Source organism: Narcine bancroftii, chromosome 1, assembly GCF_036971445.1.
Source record: "Narcine bancroftii isolate sNarBan1 chromosome 1, sNarBan1.hap1, whole genome shotgun sequence".
Classification (NCBI taxonomy): domain Eukaryota; kingdom Metazoa; phylum Chordata; class Chondrichthyes; order Torpediniformes; family Narcinidae; genus Narcine; species Narcine bancroftii.
The window spans coordinates 141,661,219-141,688,022 of NC_091469.1; the positions used below are offsets into that span (position 1 = coordinate 141,661,219).

General features: G+C 42.1%; 1 protein-coding gene across 5 annotated transcripts in view; it reads left to right on the forward strand.

The window, feature by feature from the left end:
- The window catches only part of asb5b (ankyrin repeat and SOCS box containing 5b), a 155,870-nt gene that overhangs the window by 41,433 nt on the left and 87,633 nt on the right, over nt 1–26,804 (forward strand). The window contains exons 1-3 of one of the 5 annotated variants that reach the window (XM_069940827.1): nt 805–861; nt 12,595–12,754; nt 13,788–13,894. The exons of 1 other annotated variant lie outside the window; for it this stretch is intronic. In XM_069940827.1, coding sequence (XP_069796928.1) covers nt 12,685–12,754; nt 13,788–13,894 — 177 coding nt within the window. In that variant the 5' untranslated portion in view covers nt 805–861; nt 12,595–12,684. Of the gene's footprint in view, nt 1–592; nt 862–12,594; nt 12,755–13,787; nt 13,895–26,804 lie in introns of those variants that run through there. 3 more of the 5 variants (XM_069940810.1, XM_069940820.1, XM_069940838.1) reach the window with 3 other exon arrangements.

Here is a 26,804-nt window from a genome sequence, read left to right on the forward strand (position 1 = left end):
GCCCTTGAGTTGCTCCGTAAAACTCTGCGGCTAACCTTCATCAAAGGTTTGTGTGTTACATCAGAGAATTTTACAATTTTGAACTTGCATATTTTTACCTATTATTTTTTTCTTATTTATTTTCATTTTTAAAATGTATTTTCCTCGATTTTTGTTTTTGCTACTTGTTTGAGGCTGTGGGTTGCTGGAGTTTGTATACCTGGGGTTTTACTGTATATTAATTTGTTGATCAACCAAGAAGTATTCTGGTGTTGTTCACTGGTGTTCTGTTGGATCTGTCCTTGCATTGCTTGTTCCGCCAATGAAGGATGGTCTCAAAGCCCATTGCTGCTCTTAAGTAATTTGTTTGCATAATGCTTCACACCAGTCTTGGCTGTTGACATGTGAAGATAACTCAGTTGATTCTTGATTCTGCAACTGTGAATATTATACAGGGAGCAGTTAAAAAATAGTCACGTACAAATTGCTTTATCAGATGAGCAAATGTTAGTACAGAGTATTAACCAAATATAAAAAAAGCTCTCCATGACAAATTTACCTCAAATAGATTGTAAGCTGGCACCGTCACAACCAACTGATGCTTAATTTGTCAGGACCCGGCTGTTAAAGGAGGTCCAGGAGCCTGTCAGTGTTCACATGAAAACTGTGACATTAGCCGACTGGAAGCAATGACGGGCGTGGAGAGCTATCGCTTCTCCCAGCATTTGGCCAATGTCTACTTCACCATATTTTCCCTCTTCTGTTTCAAATTATTTGTGAAAATCAGCCTGGCCATCTTGAGCCACTTCTACATCGTCAAGGGGAATCGCAAAGAGGCAGCCCGGATAGCCGCAGAGTTTTACGGAGCAACTCAAGGGCAAGGTCAGTTTACTGTTGGGTTCCTGGCCCAGTCTGTATCATTGTGTTCAATTTCATTATCAGGAATCAAAAGGAAGTGGAGAACATCACTTGACCTGCTGTGTATTTCCAGCATTTTCTGTTCTTGTTTCAGATTTCCAGCACCTACAGTTCTTCTTTTGCTTTCCTGATGCTCACTTGCTACGTGCTCTCACTACCTTCCATTGTTGCCCTGGTCAAACCTTATTTCCCTGTTTCAGCGTGAAAGAGAAACCTCTCACTTTGCCCAAAGTTTTTGACTGAAGCCTGGCATTTGTTCCCTGACATTCAACATTCCTTTGGTGCCTGCCAAATGTTGGGCATGCCATTGGTTGCAGTTCTGTCCGCATTTGATACTGTGGTTGTTGTCCCCTCCCTGAGTTTCTGTATTTTATCCTTCCATTCATTCTCCTATTAATACAGAGGCTGTGAAGTGTAGATCCTTGACATAGTCAAGAGATTTCCATTGTTAATACAACTTAAATTGTGAGTATCAAGAAATATCATTTCTGATTAACTCATGTTTAAATATAATTGCCAGCTTACTTAATTGAAGAATATTTAGTTTTCATTTGCTCATTTAATTATAATGATTACAGCCCTTATATTTCGTTATTGTTAGTATTGCAATTGTACTAAACATATTGTACAACAATGTTTTAAAACAAATGATAAATAATGTTTAAAGCTGTGTCAGAATGCACATGACAGCTTTAACAGAGCTTCGATCAATATAAAATCCTTCCTCTGTCAAAACAGTGAAGCTTTGGTGTCCTCAGCCATATGTAAGTAACAATGTCTTGGTCACAAGGTCTGGTCTGAATGGTCTCAGCAGATAGGGCAGTTGGGAAAAGATAATGTTGAAGGATCAATTCCACATTTGTGTGTCTTTTGCATGGTGAACGTGACAAAGGAAAACCAATGAGAGTGTACAATGGTATTTTTCTTTGGCTTGGCTTCGACGAAGATTTAAGGAGGGGTAAAGTCCACGTCAGCTGCAGGCTCGTTTGTGGCTGACAAGTCTGATGCGGTACAGGCAGACACAGTTGCAGCAGTTGCAAGGGAAAATTGGTTGGTTGGGGTTGGATGCTGGGTTTTTCCTCCTTTGTCTTTTGACAGTGAGGTGGGCTCTGCGATCTTCTTCAAAGGAGGTTGCTGCCCGCCGAACTGAGGCACCAAGATGCATGGTTTGAGGCGATATCAGCCCACTGGTGGTGGTCAATGTGGCAGGCACCAAGAGCTTTCTTTAGGCAGTCCTTGTACCTCTTCTTTGGTGCACCTCTGTCTTGGTGGCCAGTGGAGAGCTCGCCATATAACACGACCTTGGGGAGGCGATGGTCCTCCATTCTGGAGACGTGACCTACCCAGCGCAGTTTGATCTTCAGCAGCGTGGATTCGATGTTGTCAGCCTCTGCCATCTCGAGTACTTTGATGTTGGAGATAAAGTCGCTCCAATGAATTTTGAGGATGGAGCGGAGACAACGCTGGTGGAAGCGTTCTAGGAGCCGTAGGTGATGCCGGTAGTACAATGGTATAGTGGTAGTGCAAAAGATAAGTGGATGGATTAGCAATCCTGACGTCTGAATTAGCACGGTGGTTGAGTGACAGATACAGTCATATATAGCTGTTTCAGTCCATTCATCGAAGCTCAGCACAATAGATGAGACATTGAAGCCCAGTACAAAAGATTAAAAAGGAATCAGAGCAGATCTTTCACCTAAAAGCCAACAGTGCTTGGATTTGCTGACTTTCTGAGCACTTAATAAGGCAGGAGCTCACAGAACTAGAATTCAAGCTGAATTGCAGGCATTCACTCCAATTAAATGGAGGCCTGGGCGCTGAGCTTGTGCAATCCATAGTGTCTGCATGGACCCTCAGATTTACCAGCTCTCTGGGGAATCCAGTCACAGAGTCTGAGGAAGGTTAGTGTGATCCAATCGCAGTAGTCCCATTTAAATCAACTGGAAGAAACAGTTGCCAGAAGAATGGCAAGTAGACTTTTTTTTAGTCAGTGAAATTCATTGAATTGACCTGTATTTAGTTCTTTATATACTTGTGCTTTAGGAAGGGTGTACTTTTTCCAGGTGTACATAAACAAAAGTGCTGGAGAAACTCAGCAGGTCCCACATCATCCATAGGAAGAAAAGATGTAATCAATGTTTCGGGCCAGAGACATTCATCAACGTATGAGAAAAAAAGCAGATCAAAGCCTCCTGGGGATGCTTCAGGACCTGCTGAGCCTCTCCAGCACTTGCGTGTATTTACTACAATCACAGTGTCTGCAGACTTTCTGATTTCACTACATTTTCAGTTGTATTTTTTAAAAAATTATTAGAGCACAAGAGCAGGAGCTGGTGATTCAGCTCGTTGAGCCTGTTCTGCCCTGGCAGATCATGGCTGATCTGATGTTCATCTGCACCAACTTTCCTTTTTCCCATATCCCTTAATTCCCTAATATGCAAAAATCTATCCAATCTGGCCTTAAATAGGTTTACTGAGGTAGCCCCCACTGCTTCCACAGCAGAGAATTCCATAGATTCACCCCTCTCTGGGAAAAGGAGTTCCTTCTCATCTCTGTCCTAAATCTAAAACCCTGAATCTTGAGGCTATGTCCCCTAGTTCTTGCCTCACCTACCAGTGGAAAAATCTATCTTATCTATTTTATACTTTTTTTGTAAGATCCCCTCTCATTCTTGTGAATTCCAGCGAGTACAGTTCCAGGCCATTCAATCTCTCCTCATAGGCTAACCTCCTCCGCACCTTAAGCAAAGAGACCAGACTGCACACAGTACTCCAAATGCAGCCTCATCAGTACCCTGTACGGTTGTAGCATAACTTCCCCGCTCTCAAACTCAGTCCCTCCAGCAGTGAAGGCCAACACTCCATTTGTTTTCTTGATAGCCTGCTGCGCCTGCAAACCAAGATTGTTTTCAAGTTTTTTTTTGACACGTTCAATTGGCTGTTGTGTTGGAAGGGAAAAGTTTGCTGGGTTGACAGAATAGCTGACCTAGACACAGGTGGAACGCAGAAATAATATTTATTGAAACATATGTAAGGGGATCACAACAGGGGGATCAATCTGTAGTGCTGATTGAGGAGGGTCATGTGGCCTCTCCGTCTGGAACCTGGTGGGAATGTGGATTGCGGAGAGTCATGTGACCTCCCTGGCTGGAGCCTAGTCGGAAGTCACCTCACCTGTCAGTCAAGGGTTAGATCTGCCCACAGGTGAGGGTGATGCATGATTGGTCCTCGCAGGTCACATGGATGGATCTTGCATTGAAAAAGCCCAGCATGTGCAGTCTGTGCCCTTTATGTCTCTGCTGCATGGAGACCATCGCTGAACTTCAGGCTGCAGGCCACAGGCAGCTCCAGAGGGCTAAATGCAATGGGTCTGCTGCAAATCCCAAGTCGTGGGCAAATGCTGGTTCATTTGATATACTTGTTAGTTGTAATCAAGGTTTGTTAGTCTGCTGTGCCTGCTAGAGGTAGAGAGAGTTGTTGGGTACTGTGTGTTTAACCCTCGCGTTCCCAATTGGGAGTTGAGAATGCTTAGTAGTAATTTCTTTGCACATGATGTGTAGTTATTTGTGCATTATTCTGGGTTGATCCGTGTGAGTGTGTGCTCTTTTATGAATTTCCCTGTGTGTAAATAAAGCCCACTGTTTGTTGATAACATGTCCAGCCTTGATTATTTTTGAACTCATCGAACCTATTCTTGAACAGAACAACACAGTGCATCCAGTCACATCAGACTTAACACTACCAATACTAGGAACTGCTTATACAGACTTATAACAACCAAGGACTACCATACACCACTTGCCATTCCTTGTCTAATGTGGGCACAGCTCAGATACTATATGTAACTACAACAGTTTACAACAAACCCGATCTCTATGTAATGCACAACTTACCAGCGACTCTTCCAGCATCGTTCAGGGTTCTTCTCAGGGCTGAAGAGGAAGAGCTGCTGTATGTGGTAGACTTTATAGTTCAGTTAACCCAGCCCAGGTAATCACTAGGTGATTAAAGGGGCCCATAGTCAGGTGTGCACTCATAGGTGGGTAGAGTCCAACCTTGATTGGCCGGTTCAGATTAGGTTCCAGACAGAGAGGCCGCATGACCCTCTATAATCCATATTCATTCCCACAAGGTTACAGATGGAGAGATCACATGACCGTCTACAATCCACTGCAGTGGCCTTGACTTAAGGGCCGGAGTTTTGGCGCTACCAAATATATTTCAAGTGGGCAGACGGCCATTTGCATAAGGGAGAGGACCTAGGTGGTCAATCTTTACTATGCGGTGCTTTGTCAATCAGCTGCCACCACTATTCTCCAAGGAAAATAGATCAATGGTCATCAGGGACCTGTCACATTATCCAGGCCCCAACCAATTAAAGTGCAATAGTGTAGAGCTTAAGGGAGACTATTCATGCCATTGATCTTGCAAAAAGCATTCCTATTTAGAACTCCCAATTTTCTCTATATGCCCACAGTTATATTCTCCTTTGAATATCTATTCAATGTCCTTTCAAAAACTGCCATTGAACCTGTATCAACCATCCTACCAGGTGGTGCATTCCATCTCTTAACTGCTCAAATGTGCAACCATTCTAACTCTTTTAACCTTGGCCCTGTGTTCTGTGAGTATAAATCCTTCAGCTGCCGCAGCAACTCAACTGAGAGTATTCATGATTAGTGGCATATCTAGGTCAATTGGTGCCCTAGGGCTGCCACTGACATGGTTCCCACCCCACCCCGTTAAAAAAAAATACACAAAAAACCGCCACCCACCAACAGTGCCGCTGCCGCCTGACTATCCCCTTGAATTCCACACTCGCTCGGGCAAGGTAGTAGAAGTCTGTGTTACCACTCGCTCCTGGAAGGTACAGCCCGCGGCTTCTGTGTCCCTGACCTCCTGCTGACAACTTTGGGTCGACGTCGGCTCACTCAGAATTACCCAGGTCACAGGCAAGTCCAGTCCCCCACTCACATTCTGCACATCATGAACCTGGAGGTTACTAAAGCCACACCGAGAGATCACAGGGTCGGGACTCCTCGCCAACTTCCCACGCAACTTCAAATTTTGGAAAACAAAAAAAAGATTCTGACAAATGGATCTGTCGCTTTCAAAAGCAAAAATCATGTGCATTAACTGTTAAAGACAGGAACACCTTTAATTCCGCGATGAACTTTTTTTTAAAACTTTATTTAAAGATTTTATCACAGGAATAAAAAAAAGATTACATTTAAAGAAAAGATATAAAATAAAATAATATAATTACAATACAACATTAATAACCTAACTTAATTCAATCTAACCCCCCCCCACATATACAACAACTAAAAATCTATATATATATAAAAAAATCCAAAATAAAGAGTGAAGAATTAGTAAAATTAATAATATTATGTATTTAAAAAAAACACACACACAAAAAAGGAAAATATGACAAATAAAAATAATTTCAAAAAAGATTTATCAGATCTAAAATATCACATCTAAGAGTATACTTAAATCAAACTTAATTGCATATACTTAACAAATGGAGTCCACTTCAACTTATAAAGAGACATCTTATCTTGGATTGAAAAAGATATCCTTTCCATAATTAAACACGACTTCATCTCTAAATACCACCTGTCCAAAGTTAGTATATTTCTATCTTTCCAAGTAAACGCTATACATTTCTTGGCCACTACTAAAGCTAAATAGATAAAAGAAATCTGATAATTATTTAATTCTAAATCAATTAATGATTGCATATTCCCTAATAAAAATATATCAGGATCTAATACTAATTAAATATAGATTGAATACCTTTCCAAAACTGTTGCAATCGGTCACAGGACCAGACAGCATGTAAAAAAGTACTAGCTGTCTGGTCACAATGAAAATAACAATCTGACTTACTAATACCAATTTTTTAAAATTTTTCTGGTGTTAAGTATAATTGATGTATAAAATTATAATTAATCATCGCTAATCTAGCATTAATCAATTTCCGAATACTGTTTTGACATATTTCCTTCCAAGCTTCTTCAGCTATTGTAGAACCTAAATCTTTTTCCCATTTCAACTTATCTTTATCCCAATCTTTCTTACTTTCATTTTCTTGTAGAATACAATACAAATCAGATATATACCCCTTTTTTGGTATTGAAAGTACATATTTCTCAAAGCTAGTTTTGGGTAATAAAGTCATTTGCCAACCACATATCTGTTTTACAAATGATCTTAACTGATAGTACACAAATACAGAATTTCCACTAATACCAAATTTCCTTTGTAATTCCTCAAAAGAACAAAAATGTCCTTCAAAAAAACAATCAGATAAGTTTTTTATTCCTTTCCTTTCCCATTGTTTCAAAGTGATATTGGAGACCGTAAAAGGAACAAGTTGATTATTATATAATGGCAATCGCCCAGACCATTTATTTTTGAGCCCAATTTTATCAAGTTTACTCATCCATAGATTCAATAAATGTTTCAATATTGGTACATCATAAGTTCGTAACAAATTTTTATTCCATCGAAACAAAAATTCATGTGGAGATTTTTCTAAAATAACTGCCAGTTCTATCTTTGCCCAACTGGGTGGATCCTCCATATTCATTAGTGCACTAAGAAATTTAAATTGAGCTGCCTCATAATAATATTGAAAATTAGGTAATCTCAAACCTCCAAATTTAAAGTCCCACATCAATTTTTTCATTGCTACCCTCGGAAATTTTCCCTTTCATAAAAATTCTCTAACTGCTTTATATAAATCCTTAAAAAAACTTTAAAAAAAAAAGAATTGAGTGAAATAAATATTGCATCCGAGGAAAAATATTCTTTTTTATAGTATTAATCCTCCCCAATAAACCTAAAGGTAAGTCCTTCCACCTAATCAAGTCTAGTTTAATCTTTTTTTATTAAGGGAAGATAATTAATTGAATATAAATCTTGATATTCTGTATTGACATTAATTCCCAAATATTTAATTTGTTTTGTCCACTTCAATTTCGTAATATTTTTATATATCGAATAATCATCTTTACAAATTGACAAAATTTCACTTTTAGCCCAATTTACCTTATAGCCAGATAATTGACCATAATTTTCTAAAGATTCTTGAATTGCTGGTAAAGAAATATCAGGGTCCACCAGGTAATAATAAAACATCATCTGCAAATAAATTAATCTTATGTTCCTCATTCAAAACTCTCATACCCTTAACATTTTCATTTTGACGTATTAACTGTGCCAAAGGTTCAATAACTATAGCAAATAAAGCAGGTGACAATTGACATCCTTGTCTAGTAGACCTTGTTAAATCAAAAGATTCTGAGATCTGTCCATTAGTAGCAACTCTAGCCTTCGGACTATTATATAAAGCCTTTATCAATCCAATAAATGAAGAACCAAAACAAAATTTCTCAAGTACTTTAAATAAAAACTTCCATTCCACTCTATCAAAAGCCTTTTCTGCATCTAATGAAACCACTATTGGATAATTCATTTGAGATTTAAATTTATTTATCAAAGTAATTAGTCGCAAAATATTATCAGACGCATATCTGTTTTTTATAAATCTTGTTTGATCTTTATGTATTATTTTAGGTAAATATTGAGCCAATCTATTAGCCATAACTTTAGCTACAATTTTATAATCTACATTTAACAACGATATTGGTCGATAAGAAGAAACCTGTAAAGGATCTTTATCTTTTTTTGGTATAACCGTAATTATTGCATTAGAACAAGATTCAGGTAATTGAAAAGTTTCATAAATTTGCTGTATTACATTCTTATAAATAGAAGATATATCAACATAAAAAGTTCTATAAAATTCAATAGAAAACCCATCTTCACCGGGTGCCTTTCCATTTGGCACATCTCTTATGGCCATTTCAATTTCATTTTCTGTAAAAGATTTGTCCAACTCTTGTCTATCTTCTTGATTCAGCTGTGGAAAATTAATATTTTTCAAAAAAGAATCTATTGCATCTTCACTTACATCTTTCCACTCAGACGTATATAATTTTTTATAAAAATTGCATAATTCCTCATTCATTTCTTTTTGTCTAAAAGTAATACCCGATTTTTTTCTAATTACTGGTATAATCCTGGATAATTGTTCTTTTTTTAACTGCCATGATAAAACTTTATGAGCTTTCTCGCCCCATTCATAAAACTTATTGTTTAGTTCGATTCATTAAACATTCAAATCGATATGTTTGTAATTCATTATACTTTAATTTTAAATTAATTAACTGGTTCTTTTGCATTTCAGTGGCATTTTTTAAAAATTCTTTTTCACTAACAGTTATCTTTTTCTCTAAATCTTCAATCTCTCTAATTCTCTCTTTCTTTACTTTGAATGCATAACTAATAATTTGACCTAGTAAAAAAGCTTTTATTGCAACCCATAAAACAAAATGACTGGAAACAGAGTTAACATTATTACTAATAAAATCCTCAATTTTGTTTTTTTTAAATAACTAATAAATTCTGGTTTTTGAAATAACATAGTGTTAAATCTCCATCTTGAAGTTCTCTGAACATCTTGTGAATTCTGATATTCTAATAATAATAATGAATGATCTGAGACCAACCTTGTCTTATAATCCACAGATATAACCTTATCCTGCAAATGTGTTGAGATTAAAAAATAATCAATTCTTGAAAAGGAATTATGACGTGAAGAATAAAAAGAAAAATCTTTCTCTGTAGGATTAAATCTTCGCCAGATGTCAACTAAATTCAAATCTTTAATCATATTAGTCACTTGTACTGCCATCTTAGATTTCTTAATTATTCTTGGATACTTGTCCAATAAAGGCTCCAATACCACATTTAAATCTCCCCCAATAATCACTTTAGAGTTTGCTTGTCCAAGTAATAAAGACACATCTATACTAAAAGCTATATCTTCAACATTTGGAGCATAAACATCAAGCCGAGTCCAAGCCTCATTAAAAATTGTACAATTCAGTTTTAATAATCTTCCTCCATTTTTCTCTTCATTCTGTAACTGAAATGGTAAATTCTTATGCACCAGAATTGCCAGTCCTTTCGCCTTTGAATTAAATGAAGAATAGAAAACTTGTCCAACCCACTCACGTTTAAGTTTCAAATGTTCCTTATCTGTCAAATGAGTTTCCTGCAAAAAAGCCACATCAACTTTTAATTTTGTTAAGTAAGCAAGTACTTTCTTACGCTTAATAGGATTATTTAAACCCTGAACATTAAGAGAGGCAAACTTAAGTTTAGACATTACTTACAATAACACAAAGAAAAAGAGAAGGAGAAAAAAAAGGGAAAAAAAAGAAAAACACCCCCTCCCCTTATCCCCTCCTAAAACTACAAAAAGAGAAAAGAAAAAAAAAAATAAAGATAATAATTAAAAAAAAACTTCACTCCTTAATCCAAAAATTAATGAAAAAAAACAGCTGGAGGTTGCAACCACCTCCTCCTGTCTCAACCGCTCAATGTGGTAATTCCCACAAGGTATTGGGTGTGAGATAACTCACACATAGCTGATGACTTCTGGAAAATGATGCCCGCCCAGCTCCCTCTCCCAACTCCCATTTCACATTAAACTATCATCATTATCTAAAATCTTCTCAGAATTTTTTTTTTTAATCAGCTTTATCACTCCGACCACCATTGTCTCCATTTCTTCTTGGAATTCAGTTCCCATCTTACGCCTCCACTCTCCTTGGAGACCGTGGTGGACTACGTCTTTCCTGAAATTGCGTAATTGACAACAATTGAGCAAAGTCCATAGCTTCCTTAGGGTTATCGAAAAATTTTGGTTGAGAGCCATCTTGAAAAATCTTCAATACTGCAGGGTATCTAAATGTTGCCTCATATCCTTTTTTCCACAACACTTCTTTCACAGGATTAAATTCATGTCGTTGAGACATAACTTCTTGACTCAAATCCGGATTAAAAAAAACACGATTGTTCTGAACCATCAAGGGAGATCTTCTTTGTTGTGCATTTCTTATAGCCACACGCAGAATTGTCTCTCTATCATAATAATTTAAACAACGAACCTGAACAGGTCTTGGATTTTGTCCTGGAAAAGGCTTTCTTCTCAAAGCTCTATGGGCACGTTCCAATATTAAGCCTTCCGGAAACTTATCTTGTCCTAACACTTGTGGAATCCATTCAGTGAAAAATTTTCTTGGATCTGATCCTTCCATATCTTCTGGCAAATCAACAATTTTTATATTATTCCGACTAGATTGATTCTCCAAATAATCAACCTTTTTCACTAAATTTTTATTCTGAATTTGTAAAGTTTCAATTGTTTTATTTACATCTTGTATTTGATCTCGGTCCTCGTCTATGCCTTGGTCACAAACATCAAGTCTTTTGCTCGTTTCAAGCTTAAAAGCTCCATAATCAACCATCTGTTGGGTATTAATATCCACCAAAGTATTAAGCTTAGTATTAACTTGAACTAAAGCTTTACCTATTTCTTTTATTGTAGAGGATAACTTAGATTCAAGATTCTTAATAAGCATATCTACTAGAATAGATTCAGGCACAGTAGGATCCTGCTGTTTCTGTGTGGCCAAAGGGTCTTCTATTCCTTCCCTTGGTTTAATTGCTTTTCTTACAGTATGACTGCGTGTGGAAACCCCTGCCACAACCTCCTCAGCAGTATCTGGAGGCTGATGGCCAGGGTTATCCTTAACCCATATTATATCAAATGCCTTCATTACATCGATGTCTGTTGAAGTCTTCATTACTGGTGGTGCATTTCGCAGCGCCACCGCTACATCAATCGGTGAACGACTTTTCAGAGTCGGGTCTTCAGCTGGCAGTGTCCCAGCTGTTCTAGCTGTTAAGGATTCACTGACAGTGCTCACAGCGGGCGTTGATTCACGCGCACGTGCCTGGCTAGCCCTTTGTTCCAAGGGCTGCCGGGCGCCATCTTTAAAGAGCCCTACCGATGAAGAGCAGAGCTCCATTACCGAATCTTGTACCTCCCTTCCTGGATCTATTCCACGCTGAGTCCTGGCTTCTTGTATACAGGTAGGCTCAGATAACCTCGGGAAATGCAGCTTCTTAACGATCTGTTGCCATTTTTTTGTTACTTCTTTTCAGCAGTTGTACCATTAGAAACTGAATCAGCACCTCTAACTATTTCTAGACTTTTAAAAAGTTTTAACGGGCACTTATAGACAAAACAATAACAAAGAGTCAGGAGAGGACTGGAAGGCACGTCCGTTCCTTAGCCATCTTGCCACGCCCCGCCCCCCCCTGATGAACTTTCTATCGCTTGATGCTCTCACACACACACACACACACTCCTGTATATATTTCATTTCTCGAGTTGGTAATTTACCAGGAGCATTTGGGTGTTGATTATTTCCCCTTCAATTACAGAGTAAATATAAAATGATGTATTAATAAATCCAAACAGAGAGTAAACAATAAAGGTGTATAAAATTCAAACACTGAACACATACGCACACACATTGAATAAGACATTCATTCAGTGAATATAGACCAGACAAAGCAGACCCCTCAACAATAAACTCAATCAGGGATATGTCGAAGCTGTCGGTGGATCCTGTCTGCAGAATACACCCCTCCCCCCGGAAAAGTCACAAATTTGGTCGCAGTGCCCGGGGATTGGTTTTACTTTAAGCAGGTTTCCACGCCAGGGAAACTCCTTTTTTTAACATAGCTGTTTGTGTTAACGTGATTCAGGACCAACTCGATGGATGAGGGAACAAGGAGGGATCCGAGAGACGAGGCGAGAAGGAAATCTGAAAGGGAGAACGAGTGAGACGGAGAGTCATGGTCAAAGAATACGGTCAGGGAGAGGGACCTGAAGGCAAGGATGCAGAGACTGCCGCAGATGGGGAGGGTGAGGTACCAAGAGAGATTGTGTGCGTGTGAGCCCACCTCACTGACAAAAGACAAAGGAGGAAAAACCCAACACCCAACCCCAACCAACCAATTTTCCCCTGCAACCGCTGCAACCGTGTCTGCCTGTCCCGCATCGGACTTGTCAGCCACAAACGAGCCTGCAGCTGACGTGGACATTTACCCCCTCCATAAATCTTCATCCGCAAAGCCAAGCCAAAGAAGTATGAGAGAGAAAGAGAGAGTGGGAACGAGAGAGACACACACAGAAAAGTGGGGAGAGGGAGAGAGTCAGAGCGCCGCAGAGAGCTAGATGGGGCGAGCAGTTGGACTAACGTTCGCTTGCAGCCTGCGCTACCTTCCCATTCCAAACACATTGACGTGGATACAATCTAAGACGGGCTTCAGGCGGACTCTGTCACCAAGAAAATAACCTGTTCAACTCCATTCTCAAAGCCCACTTTATATAACTGGCTCAGACTTCGGGGAGAAGGAAATAGATTGTCGCATATGTCGGACCCTGCAGGTGAATCTCCCCAATTTCCGTGAAATCCCCTGTGTTTAATACGTGGCCGCTGTCGTGCACCCCTGATTTTAACGTGTATATTGTATTGTCTGTATAACACAATCAATGCCGAAACTACATTAAAAAAAATTTGGAATCAACCTCAATCTGTATCCAGGTGCGGGTTCCGCTTGCCTGCAGGGCTGCCTTGGTGGAACAGCCCCGCTGCCCCCAGTGAAATGCCCGGCCCAGCGCCCGGAGCGGGATTGGGCGGTTAAGGTGAGGACAATATTTGCGTCCCTGCCCCACCTTCATTGGCCCATGTTCATGACTGAAGTCCTATCTTCTGGGACAGTAAATTCTGAGAGGTTTTCAGGGGGCGGGAAATCATCCTTGATCTGAATCCGTTTCATTAAAAGTCTGCTCCATTAGCATGGTGTATTATGTTAATGAGACCTTGTTCAGGAATTGTGTGCGAGGCAGTAATATTATTCTTGACGCTTACACTTGAAAATAAACTATTTTGCAGGAAAAAAAAAAGTCCTAAAAGCTTGGGGATTGCGCCGGTCCGGATTTCTGGAGTTTCCGGATTCTCGGGCAGTACTTTTAAAATTCAAATTTAAGGAGAATAAACAGGTACATTTGGATAGTTTATTAATGACATTTTGTTCATATAAAATACAAAGTACAATATATTTCTTATATTTTGGTCGCTGTGATTGTGCGGAACTTGCGGACGGACGTATCCAAAAGAGGAGCGTTTACAAGAAGTCCCGGGTTCTCGGGTGGTCCGGATTTCAGAGTTTTCGAGAAATCCGGATGGTCGGGTGGTCCAGATTTCTGGCATTTGGATCTTCTGCGCATCAGAACCCGAATGCGTCCCCCTTCTATTTCTTTTCTACTTGAAGTAGTGTTTACATTTAATATGGGACACAGTGAGGTGGTTGACTGCACCCTCATTTTGGAAGATTGTTTTTGTGGAATGTTTCAATTTGAGTTAAGTTTCATGAACATTATGTCAAATAAACCTGAATCTCATGGGAAAAAAATATTAAAATTGGAATTTAAGTGGGATCTGCTGTAATTGGCCAAGCTTACAATTCACATGTGGGGGTTACTTAAGGGCCAGCTATTAGAGTCCAGGACCAGCATGTTCCAGTGAGAAGGAAGGACGGGGATGGTGAGGTAAGAGAACCTTGGATGACAAGAGAGGTCATGAATCTAATCAAAAGGATAAAGGAAGTATTTGTAACGTTTAGTACATACGTGACATCACATACAGTCCAGAGATTGTTTTTCCTGCCGGTGAGGCAAAATTATCCCTTATTTGTAGTGCAAAATAAAAACTGTAAACAACGTATACATGTAGACAAATGAAGAAATGTAAACAAACTGACTGTGCAATACAAAGAGAAACAATCAATAAAGTGCCAAAGTAAGAGTCCTTAAATGAATCCCTGATTGAGTTTATTGTTGAGGAGTCTGATGGTGGCGGGGGAGCAACTGTAACTAATGGTCTTGTGGCCCCTGTGACAGATTATGTTATATTTTATATTATGTATAGATATGTTTTTGGAAGATAGATTGTGGGGTTAGTTAGGTCACAAACAGATACAAACACTTCAAAACAGATCTCATTTTAAAATGCAAGAGTGATGCATAAGGTGGTGTCTACAAGTCTGCAAAGACAATAGACTCCTGTGCTGAAGATTTTCACAAGGAGGTGCAAATGGAAGGGCCCACCTCAGGAAATTGATAAGATATCTCATGAATTGATTTTGGGAGTTACCAAACTGTTTTGGTGGAGTGTGCTGATTTAGAAAAATCATGTGGTTTTGCAAGCAGTGAGAGTCCAAGGTTTTTGTCCAAGTGTGTCAGAAGGAGAGAGAGACTCTGCTGGTTTTCTATGGTGGCTTTTGGAAGCTAGTTTGAAACCTCATTTCGAAGACGGGTTCTGAGTTCAGCCTGTTCAAAGCCCTTGTGGTCCATGCAGGAGGAGGTGGCTGTCTGTATAATGTTTCGCCTGAGATAAGGGAAATAGAAAAGGAACTCTATGGTGACCTGAAAAGAAGAGGTTATCAACTGGAAACCCTGATGGGGCAAGTTTCTTCGGCAAGACACTGAAGTGGCCTATCGGAAGGAATCAATTTGTATATGTCCAACGAGCAACAAATCTTTCTCTGAAAACAGAGAAGAACCATCATGAGTGGTAACCATTTACCTTTTAAGCACCAAAGCCTGGTGAAGATTTATAAATGTTAAATTCTATGCACAGTATAAGAATTGCCTGATACCGGTGAACTTGGAGGAGTGAGAAGTGAGATTTGACTGTGAATCAAATAACTTTTCTAAACTTACACACACATATTACATACACGTGTGCTTAGAATTAGAAGGGGATTAAGATAAGTTAATTTAATAGTAATAAAGTTTGATCCTGTATTTATATTTAAAGAAAATTTGAATTTAACCTCTGTAAGTAACCATTTGTCTTGGTGAATTTCTATTGCTGCTGGGTTTTGGGGTCCTCTGGGTTCATCACAGCCCTATATCTCTTTTCTGATGGTAGCAGTCAGTACAGAAGCTGAGTGGTTTGGATCCTCAATTATCGCAGCTGCTCTCTGACGGCAGCTTTTCCTATCGATGCTCTCGATGGTGGGGAGGGTTTTGCCTGTGATGTCCTGAGCTGCAGCCACTACCTTTTGGAGGGCTTTATGCTCAGGATATTGGTATCCCTATAACAGGCCATGATGCAGCCAGACAGCACAATTTCCACTACACATTTATAGAAGTTTGCCATAGTTTCTGATATCATCCCAAACCTCTGCAAACTCCTGAGGAAGTAGAGGCACTTTAATATTTGTATTAAAAACAAGTGGATGATGGGGAAAAAGATAGGACCACTCGAGAATAAAAGAATAAATTTATGTTTGGAGGCAGAGCAAGTAGGTGAGGTGCTAAAGTACTTTGCATTGGTATTCACCAAGGAAAAGGACAGAGATGATAAGTGATAGGGAGCATGGAAGAATGTTGATGTGTTAGAGAATTTCAAGATCAAGAAAGAGGTGGTGCTGGGTCTTTTGAAGACCAATAAGCCACCAGGTCATGTTGGGATTGATCCCAGGTTATTGAAAGAGGCAAGTAAGGAGATTGCTCAGGCTTTGATGAAGACCTTTGTATCCTCACTAGCAACAGACAATGACCCAGAAGCCTGGAGAGTAGCCCATATAGTACCTTTGTTATTTGTAGGCCACTTACTAGAGGTCATGTATTGGAGCGGGGATGGGATAGGGGAAGCTTTTAATGGAGATAAGCAGGGCAGGTTTTTTTTAAATGCAGATAAAAGTAGGTGTCTGAAATAGGCTACCAGGAATAAAAATGGATGCAGACCCAATAGTAGCAATTAAGATGCTTCCATGAAGACACAGGGAATAGATGGACATATTTCCTGTGCAAGCAGCAAAGTTTTAGTTGAACTTGGTCACCAAATTTGGTGCAGACACAGGCCTGAGGGCTTGTTTCCGTCCTGCACTCTTTTCTGTTAAGTGTAAACTTTAAATTTAAATTTAGATATACAACATGATAATAGGCCGGGGAGCCATTTAAATAGTAGTGCTTGTTGGACTCGATGAGTTTGTTTGACACTCCACACTTGGTTACATTGCAAATCTGGATACTTCTACAACCTAGTCAGAATCAGTCTGACAGTCATTTTCACTGATGAAATTGTAGTTAAATCGACTCACGTAATGCTCTTCACTCAGCTGACAGATTTGATCAATTGGAAGATCACAAAAGGTTTAGATATCAAAAATAGACTATGTTTCTATTGAGGAACAGGAGGTATGGACTCAGACCCATGTACAGGAGACAGAGAAGTTTCAGGTAGATTTTTTGTACATAGTATGGTTATGATCTGACATTTGTTTCCTGTTAGGGTAGTGGAAGTAAATCAGAGTTACACATTGGAACTGAATAGCCACTTGAGGCAAGATGAGTCTTTTTAGGGATTGGAGAAAGTTGGGATAGGTAAGGTGCATCATGTTCTTGATGGCATTGTATTTCTTATCAGGACACTTTCTGGTGGCCAATTCCCACACATGTAAAGCCTCATGTTTAGGCAATATGCAGCTGTTTGAGGCCACCTGAATGTGCAGGAGGCGCTCTTGAGGCGAGCTACATAACCCTCCTCCGAGAGGGATAATCAGCTCAGCTCAGTGGGTCCCCCAGCCACCTGAATGCAGCTGGCTGAAAGCAGATGTTACAAGGTCAGGCTGCTGACATGGCAGTGATGTCGTCAGCCTGAGACGCCTGGCGTGAATCTTGAAGCACATTGTGCAGGCAGGCTAGTGCAGATTCAGTCGTTTTGTTTAGCAGTGAAGGGAAACAATGGATTTCAACAATGGCTAGTAACTGATCTGAAGAAGAGGTAAGACTGCTTCTCAACCATCTGACTCAGGAATCCCAGGAAAGGGAGCTGACTGGGATAGTTAGGGATGGTCCCACATTTGAGCGGCTGTCTGGAGTGCTCGCAGCACAAGGCCACCAGCGCAGTTAAAATCAGGTGATCATGAAGCTGAAGAGCATGAGGAAGAAATTCCATGCAGTCCTGGACCACAACAGGAGGAGTGGCAATGGGCACAAGGAGTGGCAGTACTTAGACCAGTGCCACACTCTCTGAGGGGCTAGCTGCTCAGCTACTCCCTTGAATGTAGCCAGCGCTCTGGAGACCCCTGAATCCCCAGAACTCATCCCTGAGGGATCTTAGGGTTCACACAGCGGCAATGGAAGAGACATGCCGGTCCAGGAGGAGGCAGCCACCGCCGAGGACCCGGCAGCCACGGATCTGGATGCCTCCGAGAGAGGAAGTGCAGAGGTCACTGTCCCTGGAAGTGATGAGGTGATACTCTCAACAGAGAACGCAGGTACAGTAGCATTAAGGTTGTGTTTATGGAGAAGCACTTAAGTCCAATGCTGATGCACTTTTCCTGTTTCCACCCACTGCCTCTGGTCCCAGACGCAAGCGCCAGCGACTGACAAAGAGGCAGCTTCTCGTGAAGGAGCTGCAGGTGATGATGTTGGGACTTGACAGGGAGGACAGTGAGAGAGACCGCCAGTGTGCAGAGGAGGTGCTGGAGCAGAAGAGAGTCATGCTTGCCGACCAGGGGGAGGACAAGGAAGCAACACACCGCTCCGAAATGGAGAAGCTTGCCCAGTCAATGTCTGAGTTTGCAACTTCCCTGCGGGGACTGAGTGCCGCAATGGACAGGCAGTCAGTCATCTTCAACAGATTGATCATGCGATTGGAGGCCTCCCCATCCCCATTCCCACAGTCATATGGTCAGCCTCATCCCATGTACCTGGCCCCTTCATCCAATATGCCATTTCATTCCACACCAGTGCATCACAGTAGTGGAGGCTTTTTGCATGACTGAGATGCTGGGATCCAATACCGGTTCATCACCCCCCCCCCCCCCCCCCCAACACATTCCTCTCATTGGAAAGAGGTTTGTGTCGGAATAAACATCCTTCATGCTGCTACCTCACTGTTCACTTTTGTTGTTCATGAAGCCCCTCATAAGTGCAGTGTTACGTGCGACTCTTTAAGGATGGAAACATTCAGCTGTGAGATGCTCTGGTGCCGGGTGGTGGTGTTTGTTGTGTTTACCGTTTTAGTGTTTGATCTGCTGTGTTCAAGTGTGGAGTGGATTTGCACCGTTACTTGTCCATTCCATGGTTTCCTTCAAGTTTAAGAATGATGTGAAGTGTTAATGTTGCGATATCTACCTCAGATATTTATGAAGCAGTGTGATTTCTCAAAGAATGTCTTTATTAAATTTTATTACATTTTTGACAAGCACACAAGTCACAAGTTTAATTTATATGCACGCATTCATTTGTGAGACCACATAACATGCCAGGCAGCAGGCTCATGTCACCACATTGGGTGGGGAGGGTGGAGGGGGGTACAAGTCGTGGAAAATGGGGAGCTGGGTAGCAGGGACGTACCCTTACAGGATGAACATGATGACCGAACGAATGGCCTGGTGCCCATGGCCCTGCTGATCAGCACAATCTGCGCTATTGGGTGCAGGACCATCTGCTTCAACCAACGTCCACTCTGAAGGGAAGTCTTCCTTGTTACTCTCACATATATTGTGCAGTACAGAGCAGGCAAACACAACATCTGGGACTAAGGCGGTAGAGATATCTAGATGCTTGGACAGGCATCACCAGCGGCCTTTTAGATGGCCAAATGCATGTTCCACTACTATCCTTGCTGAATTAAGGGCCTTGTTAAATCTTCGCTGATCTGATCCAGTACTCAGTACTTCATCAGCCAGCTTCGTAGGGGGTATGCTGCATCACCCACAAGATGCACTGTTACCTCCACTCCCTCAACATCCTTGGAAACCTCCATACACAACAATCCAGATATGTAATTAATTCATGCACCTGAACATTGACACAGCAAGCATGCATAACATTTGAAACATGGAGCTTTCAAGGGTGAACACTCATGTCACGTGGGAAGAGGGTATCCGCCCTGGTCCTCAGCTTTTCTATACGGAGGAGAGTTGGCAAACACTCGGGCATCATGCGTGCGGCCCGGCCACCCCACAATCACATCTAAGAAGCTGTAATATGAATGGAAATCACAGTGGAAATCACACAATGAAGTTATAGTCATTGGAAATGTGATGTGATGTACATCAATAGAGGCTTAACTCACCAGAATCTGTGGTCGACCACCGCTTGCAGAACCACCGAATGCCACCCTTTGCGATTGTAGTTGACTGCAGCATCCACGCTGGGTGTGATAATGGGAACATGTGACCCATCAATGGCACCAGCACACATTGGGTATCCCCTTTGGGCGAAGCCATCAATGGTCTCCTGGAGATGTGTTCCACTTGGCAGGGAGATGAAAAGTTTACCAAGGAACTTCCTCAAGGTGGCAGTCACCTTCTGCACCACCATGCACACGGCGCTGATGCCTATTCCAAAGATGGTACTGATGGATCGATACTCACTAGGGGTGGCATACCACCACAAGGCCACAGCTAATTGAAGTCCAGGCTCCAATGGTCACTGCAAGTCCAGTTTATGCACCTTCAGGTGAGGTTCTATGAGTTCCAGCACGAAGTGAAAGGTGCCACGTGACATACGAAAGTGTCTCCTCCACTCAGCATCATCAAATTTGGTGAGGACATTACTCCAGAACTCAGCACCCTGCGGTCGGTTCAACCTCCAGAGAGAACGATGTGTTACCATAGCTAATTGACTGACCAGCAGCATTCGCCTTCGTCTGCGGTGCTTACGCTCTACGTGCCTTTCGACCGCTAACTGCTGTCTTCTCGCCCCCCCCCCCCCCCCACCAACCTTTGCAGGGACCTTCTCCTGATTGCCCCCATGCAATTTTCAGATCTCAAGGACGATTGAAGAGCTTCAACAGCACAAATAGCCTTACCAAGGATCTGCCATATCTCATTCTGAACACTCAGAAACGCTGAAATCATCATCATTATGTCTCCTGCCTGCACAGGGTCGGCCATCGTCCTGTGTTCCTTCTTGTCACGCTCAAAATGACATCACGTCAGAGGGCGGGATCACAGCTGACACTTGGCAGGAGCCGGAGTGTGCTTAGAGCCACATCCTGTGCAGCTGTGTCCTTCAGGTGGCCAGCGTTGCGCTTTGAACGCTGCCACCTGAACGGCAATTTAAAGGGCCGCTTCTGCTTCAGGCACATTCTTAACTCATTGTGTTAGGTACGGATATCACACATCACACATTGCTGGATGAAGTGTTAACAACAGTGGTAACTCCTGAAATTTATTACAAGAGTACAGATGATCTCAAGCAGATGTCTAATTCAGTATAATGAAAGCTCAAGACAGTTGCAATTCTCATTAGCAATGAGTTGTACCAACCAATTAAAATATATATAATCAAATTTGCTGACTGTGTTGCATTGCAATGTTGTTTTCATGCTTCCTTTCAAACCTAGCTAGTTTAATTTCTTTAGGCTTTCTCCAATAAAATATTTGAAATATGCCAATTGTTCACTATCCAGATAAAGATCTGCTTCATTGATAACATTCCAATGTCCAAACCCCTGCCCATTCATCATCTAACAGAGTGCCTTATTCAAGTACAAGTTTTATACTATTAGCAAGCTGCTCGAGATGGCAGAGGTCGACAGCATCGAGTCCACGCTGCTGAAGATCCAGCTGCGCTGGGTGGGTCACGTCTCCAGAATGGAGGACCATCGCCTTCCCAAGATCGTGTTATATGGCGAGCTCTCCACTGGCCACCGTGACAGAGGTGCACCAAAGAAGAGGTACAAGGACTGCCTAAAGAAATCTCTTGGTGCCTGCCACATTGACCACCGCCAGTGGGCTGATATCGCCTCAAACTGTGCATCTTGGCGCCTCACAGTTCGGTGGGCAGCAACCTCCTTTGAAGAAGACCGCAGAGCCCACCTCACTGACAAAAGGCAAAGGAGGAAAAACCCAACACCCAACCCCAACCCACCAATTTTCCCCTGCAACCGCTGCAACCATGTCTGCCTGTCCCGCATCGGACTTGTCAGCCACAAACGAGCCTGCAGCTGACGCGGACATTTACCCCCTCCATAAATCTTCGTCCGCGAAGCCAAGCCAAAGAAGAAGAAGAAGAAGAATGCAACAATGTATTAGAGTGGCAAATTACAGAGAGGCAGTGATAATTCACAGTCCAAGCTCAGACATCACATAACTCTAATGGACAGGTCTAAAAAGAATAATCACAAGGACTGATGGCCTTTACAGATAGAATACAAATGGTAATTGTTTTGTTAGAATTGCATGAAGCTCAGCTTAGAACCAACTATGGTTTCAGGTATGGGAAGAGTACTTTGAATTTGGAAGAATTAATATTTTGTGACCGATATCTATCCCAAAAGTTTGTGCTAAGAACATATTTAACATTGACTAAGTTTTATTTCTTAAGTACTCAAGATTATGGGTTAGTTGGGTTCAGCCCAACTTGGTCATGCCTACACATATTAAACATCTAGGCTCAACAAAGGGGTTCGGTTCAAAGTGTAAAATACTCTTTTTCTCTTGACTTGTTTAGTTCCTTCAGCAGATTGTGTTTAGCCATTTGGAGTGGTATTAGAAATGCATCTTTGCACACATTACACACTATTGATCTAGTAGGATTTTCTGTGAAAAATCTATGTTGTTTGTCTATGCAGAAAACTCAACTCTTTGGAACTTTGAATCATTTCTGAGTATTGTATTGCATTGTTATATGACTACAAGCCTAATGTCATTATCCAAATCTTATACAGATATGGTGAAATTAATCACTAAACAGCAGGGGTAATTAACTGAATAGACAAGATGTGACATTATCAACAAGTCCAGCATTTATTGGCCCCTGAAGTGACTGGCTTGTTAAACAAATAGGAATTAACTACTTTGACAGGTTCATAGCTATTTACAGGCCAAGCAAATGTGACAAATTCCTTTCCTGAAGGATATTGGTGAACAAGCTGGATTTTTGCCACAATCCATTAATGATACTAACTTTATACAGGTACTCCCCAACTTGCATCCTATGCCGCTTACACATACAATCGAAAATTTGCTTAAAACAAATATGTAAAATTTACGCGGTTTATGTTGTATTTGACAAAGTTTAACAGGGATACAGGGCATGTAAGAGCCAAATTGTGCGTACTTACTTTGTTAAACAGTGTCCCGGGGTCTGTAGTCTGGGCGAGGCCATCTTGATTCCTGGGTGCATGTGTGAATCTTCAGTTGGAGCGTGCGCATCTTCGGTTGGAGCATACGCAGTTCACGTATTGGAGTCGGTGGGTGCATGTGCAAGAGTTAAGGGTGCAAATGCAACATCATTAGGGTGCTTAACACTCGCGCGTGTGCCAATCCAATTCCAATACGTGAACCCTCACCCCCGTGCCTGCGCCAACCAAAGATTCTCGCATGCACGCCCAGCCTAAGAAACCCCAGGACGCTGACTAACAAGGTAAGTACGTAATTCCAACATGCGTCAATTCTGAGATAAGAGTGGTCGGCCAGACGGATCATGGTTGTATGTCGAGGAGTACCTGTATTTCATTTTTTTAAACTTTATTGTAGTGTCCTAGAATCATAGAATTCTACAGCACAGAAAAGGACTCGTTGCTCAAATTGTCCTTACCAACCAAGATGATCCCATTTGCCTGCATTTCACCCATATCCCTCGAAATCTTTTCTCTCCATGTGTCTACACAATTATTTTTTTAAAGTTACAATTTCCTCTGCTTCTGTAACTTCTTCTAACAGCTCATTCCATGTACCCTCTTGCCTCTGTGTGAAAAAGGTGTCCCTATTCCCTTTTAAATCCTTCCTCTCTCACCTTAAATCTATGCCCTCGAGTTTTAGATTCCTCGACTCTGAGGAAAAAGGCAATGTCTTTTTACCTTACCTTTTCCCTTCCATGATTTTATGAACTCTATAAGGTCCCTACTTGGCTTCCTATCCTTCAAGGAGAAAAATCCCAAGAATCCAGCCTCTTGTAATTAAAGTCTACCAGTCCAAATGACATTCTCGTGAATTTTTTCAGCAATCTTCTCAGTTTAATGAGATCTTTCCATATTTAGGATGACCATAACTGTATATGATAGATCAACGCCTTGATCTACAATTGTAAAATTATGTCACTGTTCTTGTATTCACTGCTGTGACAATGAAGGCAAGTTATACCACTCTCTCTTCCCTATGTTATCAGTACCCCTAAGTCTCTTTGTTCTACAGCATCTCGCAGAGCCCTACCATTTACATTGTAAGAACACAAATTTACCAAGGTAACTTCAGGCACTTTCAAGTGGCCAAATCCCCCAATGTAAAGCCACATATTATGCCCTATCGGGAGGCCACTTGAAAGCGCATGCGAGGCAAACTTTGTAACTGTCCACCGGGAGGGATAATCGCCGGAGCGCTGAGGTTCCCCCCTCCCCCTCCCCCCCGGCACATGAAAGCAGCTGCTAAGGGGATGACAGTCAGCTGGCGAGCGCCTGACAGCCCCCCTCCCAGCTGCCCCTGCCCCCGAAGCGGGACATCAGGGCAGGGGCAGTCGGCGTGGGCTGTCAGCGCAGGGACAGCCCATGCTGGCCGCCCCATAGTGTGGGGACTGATATAGGGCTGTGGGCGGGACGTCCCCCACTGACAGCCCACGCCAGCCGCCCCACAGTGTGGGGACTGATATAGGGCTGTGGGGAGAGAGCGGGTCAGCGGGATCAGCATGGGGATGTCCCATGCGGGACGTTCCCGCGCTGCCTGTCCCAGTTCTGACAGCCATCCATCCCAACCCTGACAGCCCAAAGGGACAGGAGGCGGAATGTGCTCTGAGGTGCCCCCTGTGAAGCTGTCCCTTTCAGATGGCCAGCACTGCACTTTCAGTGGTGCCACCTAAACGACCATTCCACAGGTCTGAATCCGCTTCTGCAAGGTGCATTCTTGGCAGAGAATGCACCTGAAGGAGCCTTTCTTTGCCATCCAGGTTGTTAATATACTCTGTGTGGGCTGAGTCAGAGTGTAAGGTTTCGGCGAGAACTGGTAAGGAGAGAGGGGTAGTAGGATTTGAAGTTAGAAAAAGTCATCTTTTTCAAGGAACAAAAAGGATTCGGTGGATAGGCACAGGTAAGGGCAGGTTTTATATATCATATATTTTATTCCTCTAGCCATAAACAGCGGGAATTGCAGTCAACATAGTTGAAAGCACCTCTTGCAGAATGTGGGTTGTCCAGGAAGCCAGCAGTATCCCGAACGACTTCATCTCCAAGAAGTGCATCATGCTGCAGCTCCTGACAAGCTGAGTTAAGGAATTGGAAATGGAATTGAATGAACTCTTGATCATTTGGGAGGTAGAGGGGGTGATATATAGGAGTTACAGAGACAACGACCATACGTAGAGGCAGGAGGAGGGTAGTTAGGTGATAGGAAAGGGAACAGGCAGGTAGTGCCAGGCACCCCAGTGGCTGTTCCCCTCAATAACAAGTATATAATTTGGATACGGTTGGGGGAGGGAATGACCTACCAAGGACAAGCCACAGTGCTCAGGTTTCTGGCACGGAGTCTGGTCCTGTGGCTAAGAAGGGAAGGGAGGAGAAGAGGTGAGCAGTAGTGATGGGGGATTCCACAGTTAGGGGGATAGATAAGAAGTTCTGAGCAAGTGATAGAATATCCTGGATGGAATTTTGCCTCTCTGGTGCTAGGTTCTGAGATATCTCCGATTGAATTCACAGGGAAGGCGAGCAGCCATGGTTCATATTGGGACCAATGAGGTGGGTAGAAAAGTCAGGGAGTTAGGTGCCAGGTTGAAGGACAGGACCTCCAAGATTATGATTTCAGGATTGCTACCCCCACCACGTGCTAGTGGGGTTATAAATAGAAGGGCAATGCAGCTTAACACATGACTAAAGAGGAGGGAGGGCTTCAGGTTTCTGGATCATTGGAATCTCTTCTAAGGAAGGTGGGACTTGTTTTGATGGAACTGTTTTGTTTTGAAGGGGACTAATACCCTTATGGGAAGGTTTGCCAGTGCTGCTCCAGTGAGTTTAGGTTTGCAGGGGATGGGAACCAAAGTGTCAGAGCAGATAGTGGAGTGGAGGAGGAAAAAGATGATGTGATAATTACATGCACCTCTAGAATTCAAAAGGGTGAACAGAGCCATGGTGGAAATTCTCTGAAGTGCATCCATTTCAATGCAAGGAGTATAGTAGGAGAGGCAGACGCGCATAGAGCGTGTATTGGCATGTGGAATTATGACATAGTGGCCATTAGTATCAGAGTGGCCATATCGGACCTTGTAGTACTCCAGTGGGTGGCGAAAAATACCCAGTGGCTTATCGGTACCCAATTGACCACCATTGAGTACGTCTGGGCATGGTGAAAAGCATAATCAAGGATGCATCTCCCCCTAACAATGGAATTTTTATTCTCCTTCTATTCAGTAGGTGCTACAGGAGCCTTCACTCCTGAACCAGCAGGTTCAGGAAGAGCTTCTTTCCTGAGGGTGTGACCCTACTGAACCTTAAATCACAGCGCTGAGCAGTATTGCACCCATATTATACTGTCAGTACTTTCATTCTTGTTTGTTTGCTGAAGTGCTTGATTTATTAGCAGTAACCTGTAAACAATACTATTCTTTGTACTTCTGGTTAGATGCTAATTTCATTTAATTGGCTTTGTATCTGTACTTGGCAAAGTTGAATCCGAAATCTGAATTAGTGAAACTTGGTCGCAGAAGGGGCAGGACTGGAAGCTCAATGTTCCGGGCTTCCCTTGCTTTGAATCCAATAGAATGGGCGATAAAAGGGGGAGGAGTAGCATTGCTCATCAGGGAAACTATCACAGCTGTGCTCAAGCAGGACAGACCAGAGGGCTCATCTACTGAGGCTATATTAGTGGAGCTGAGGAACGTGATAGATATGGCCACGCTCATGAGGTTGTATTTAGACTGCTCAGTAGTGAGAATTAAAGGAGCAAATCTGTAGAGA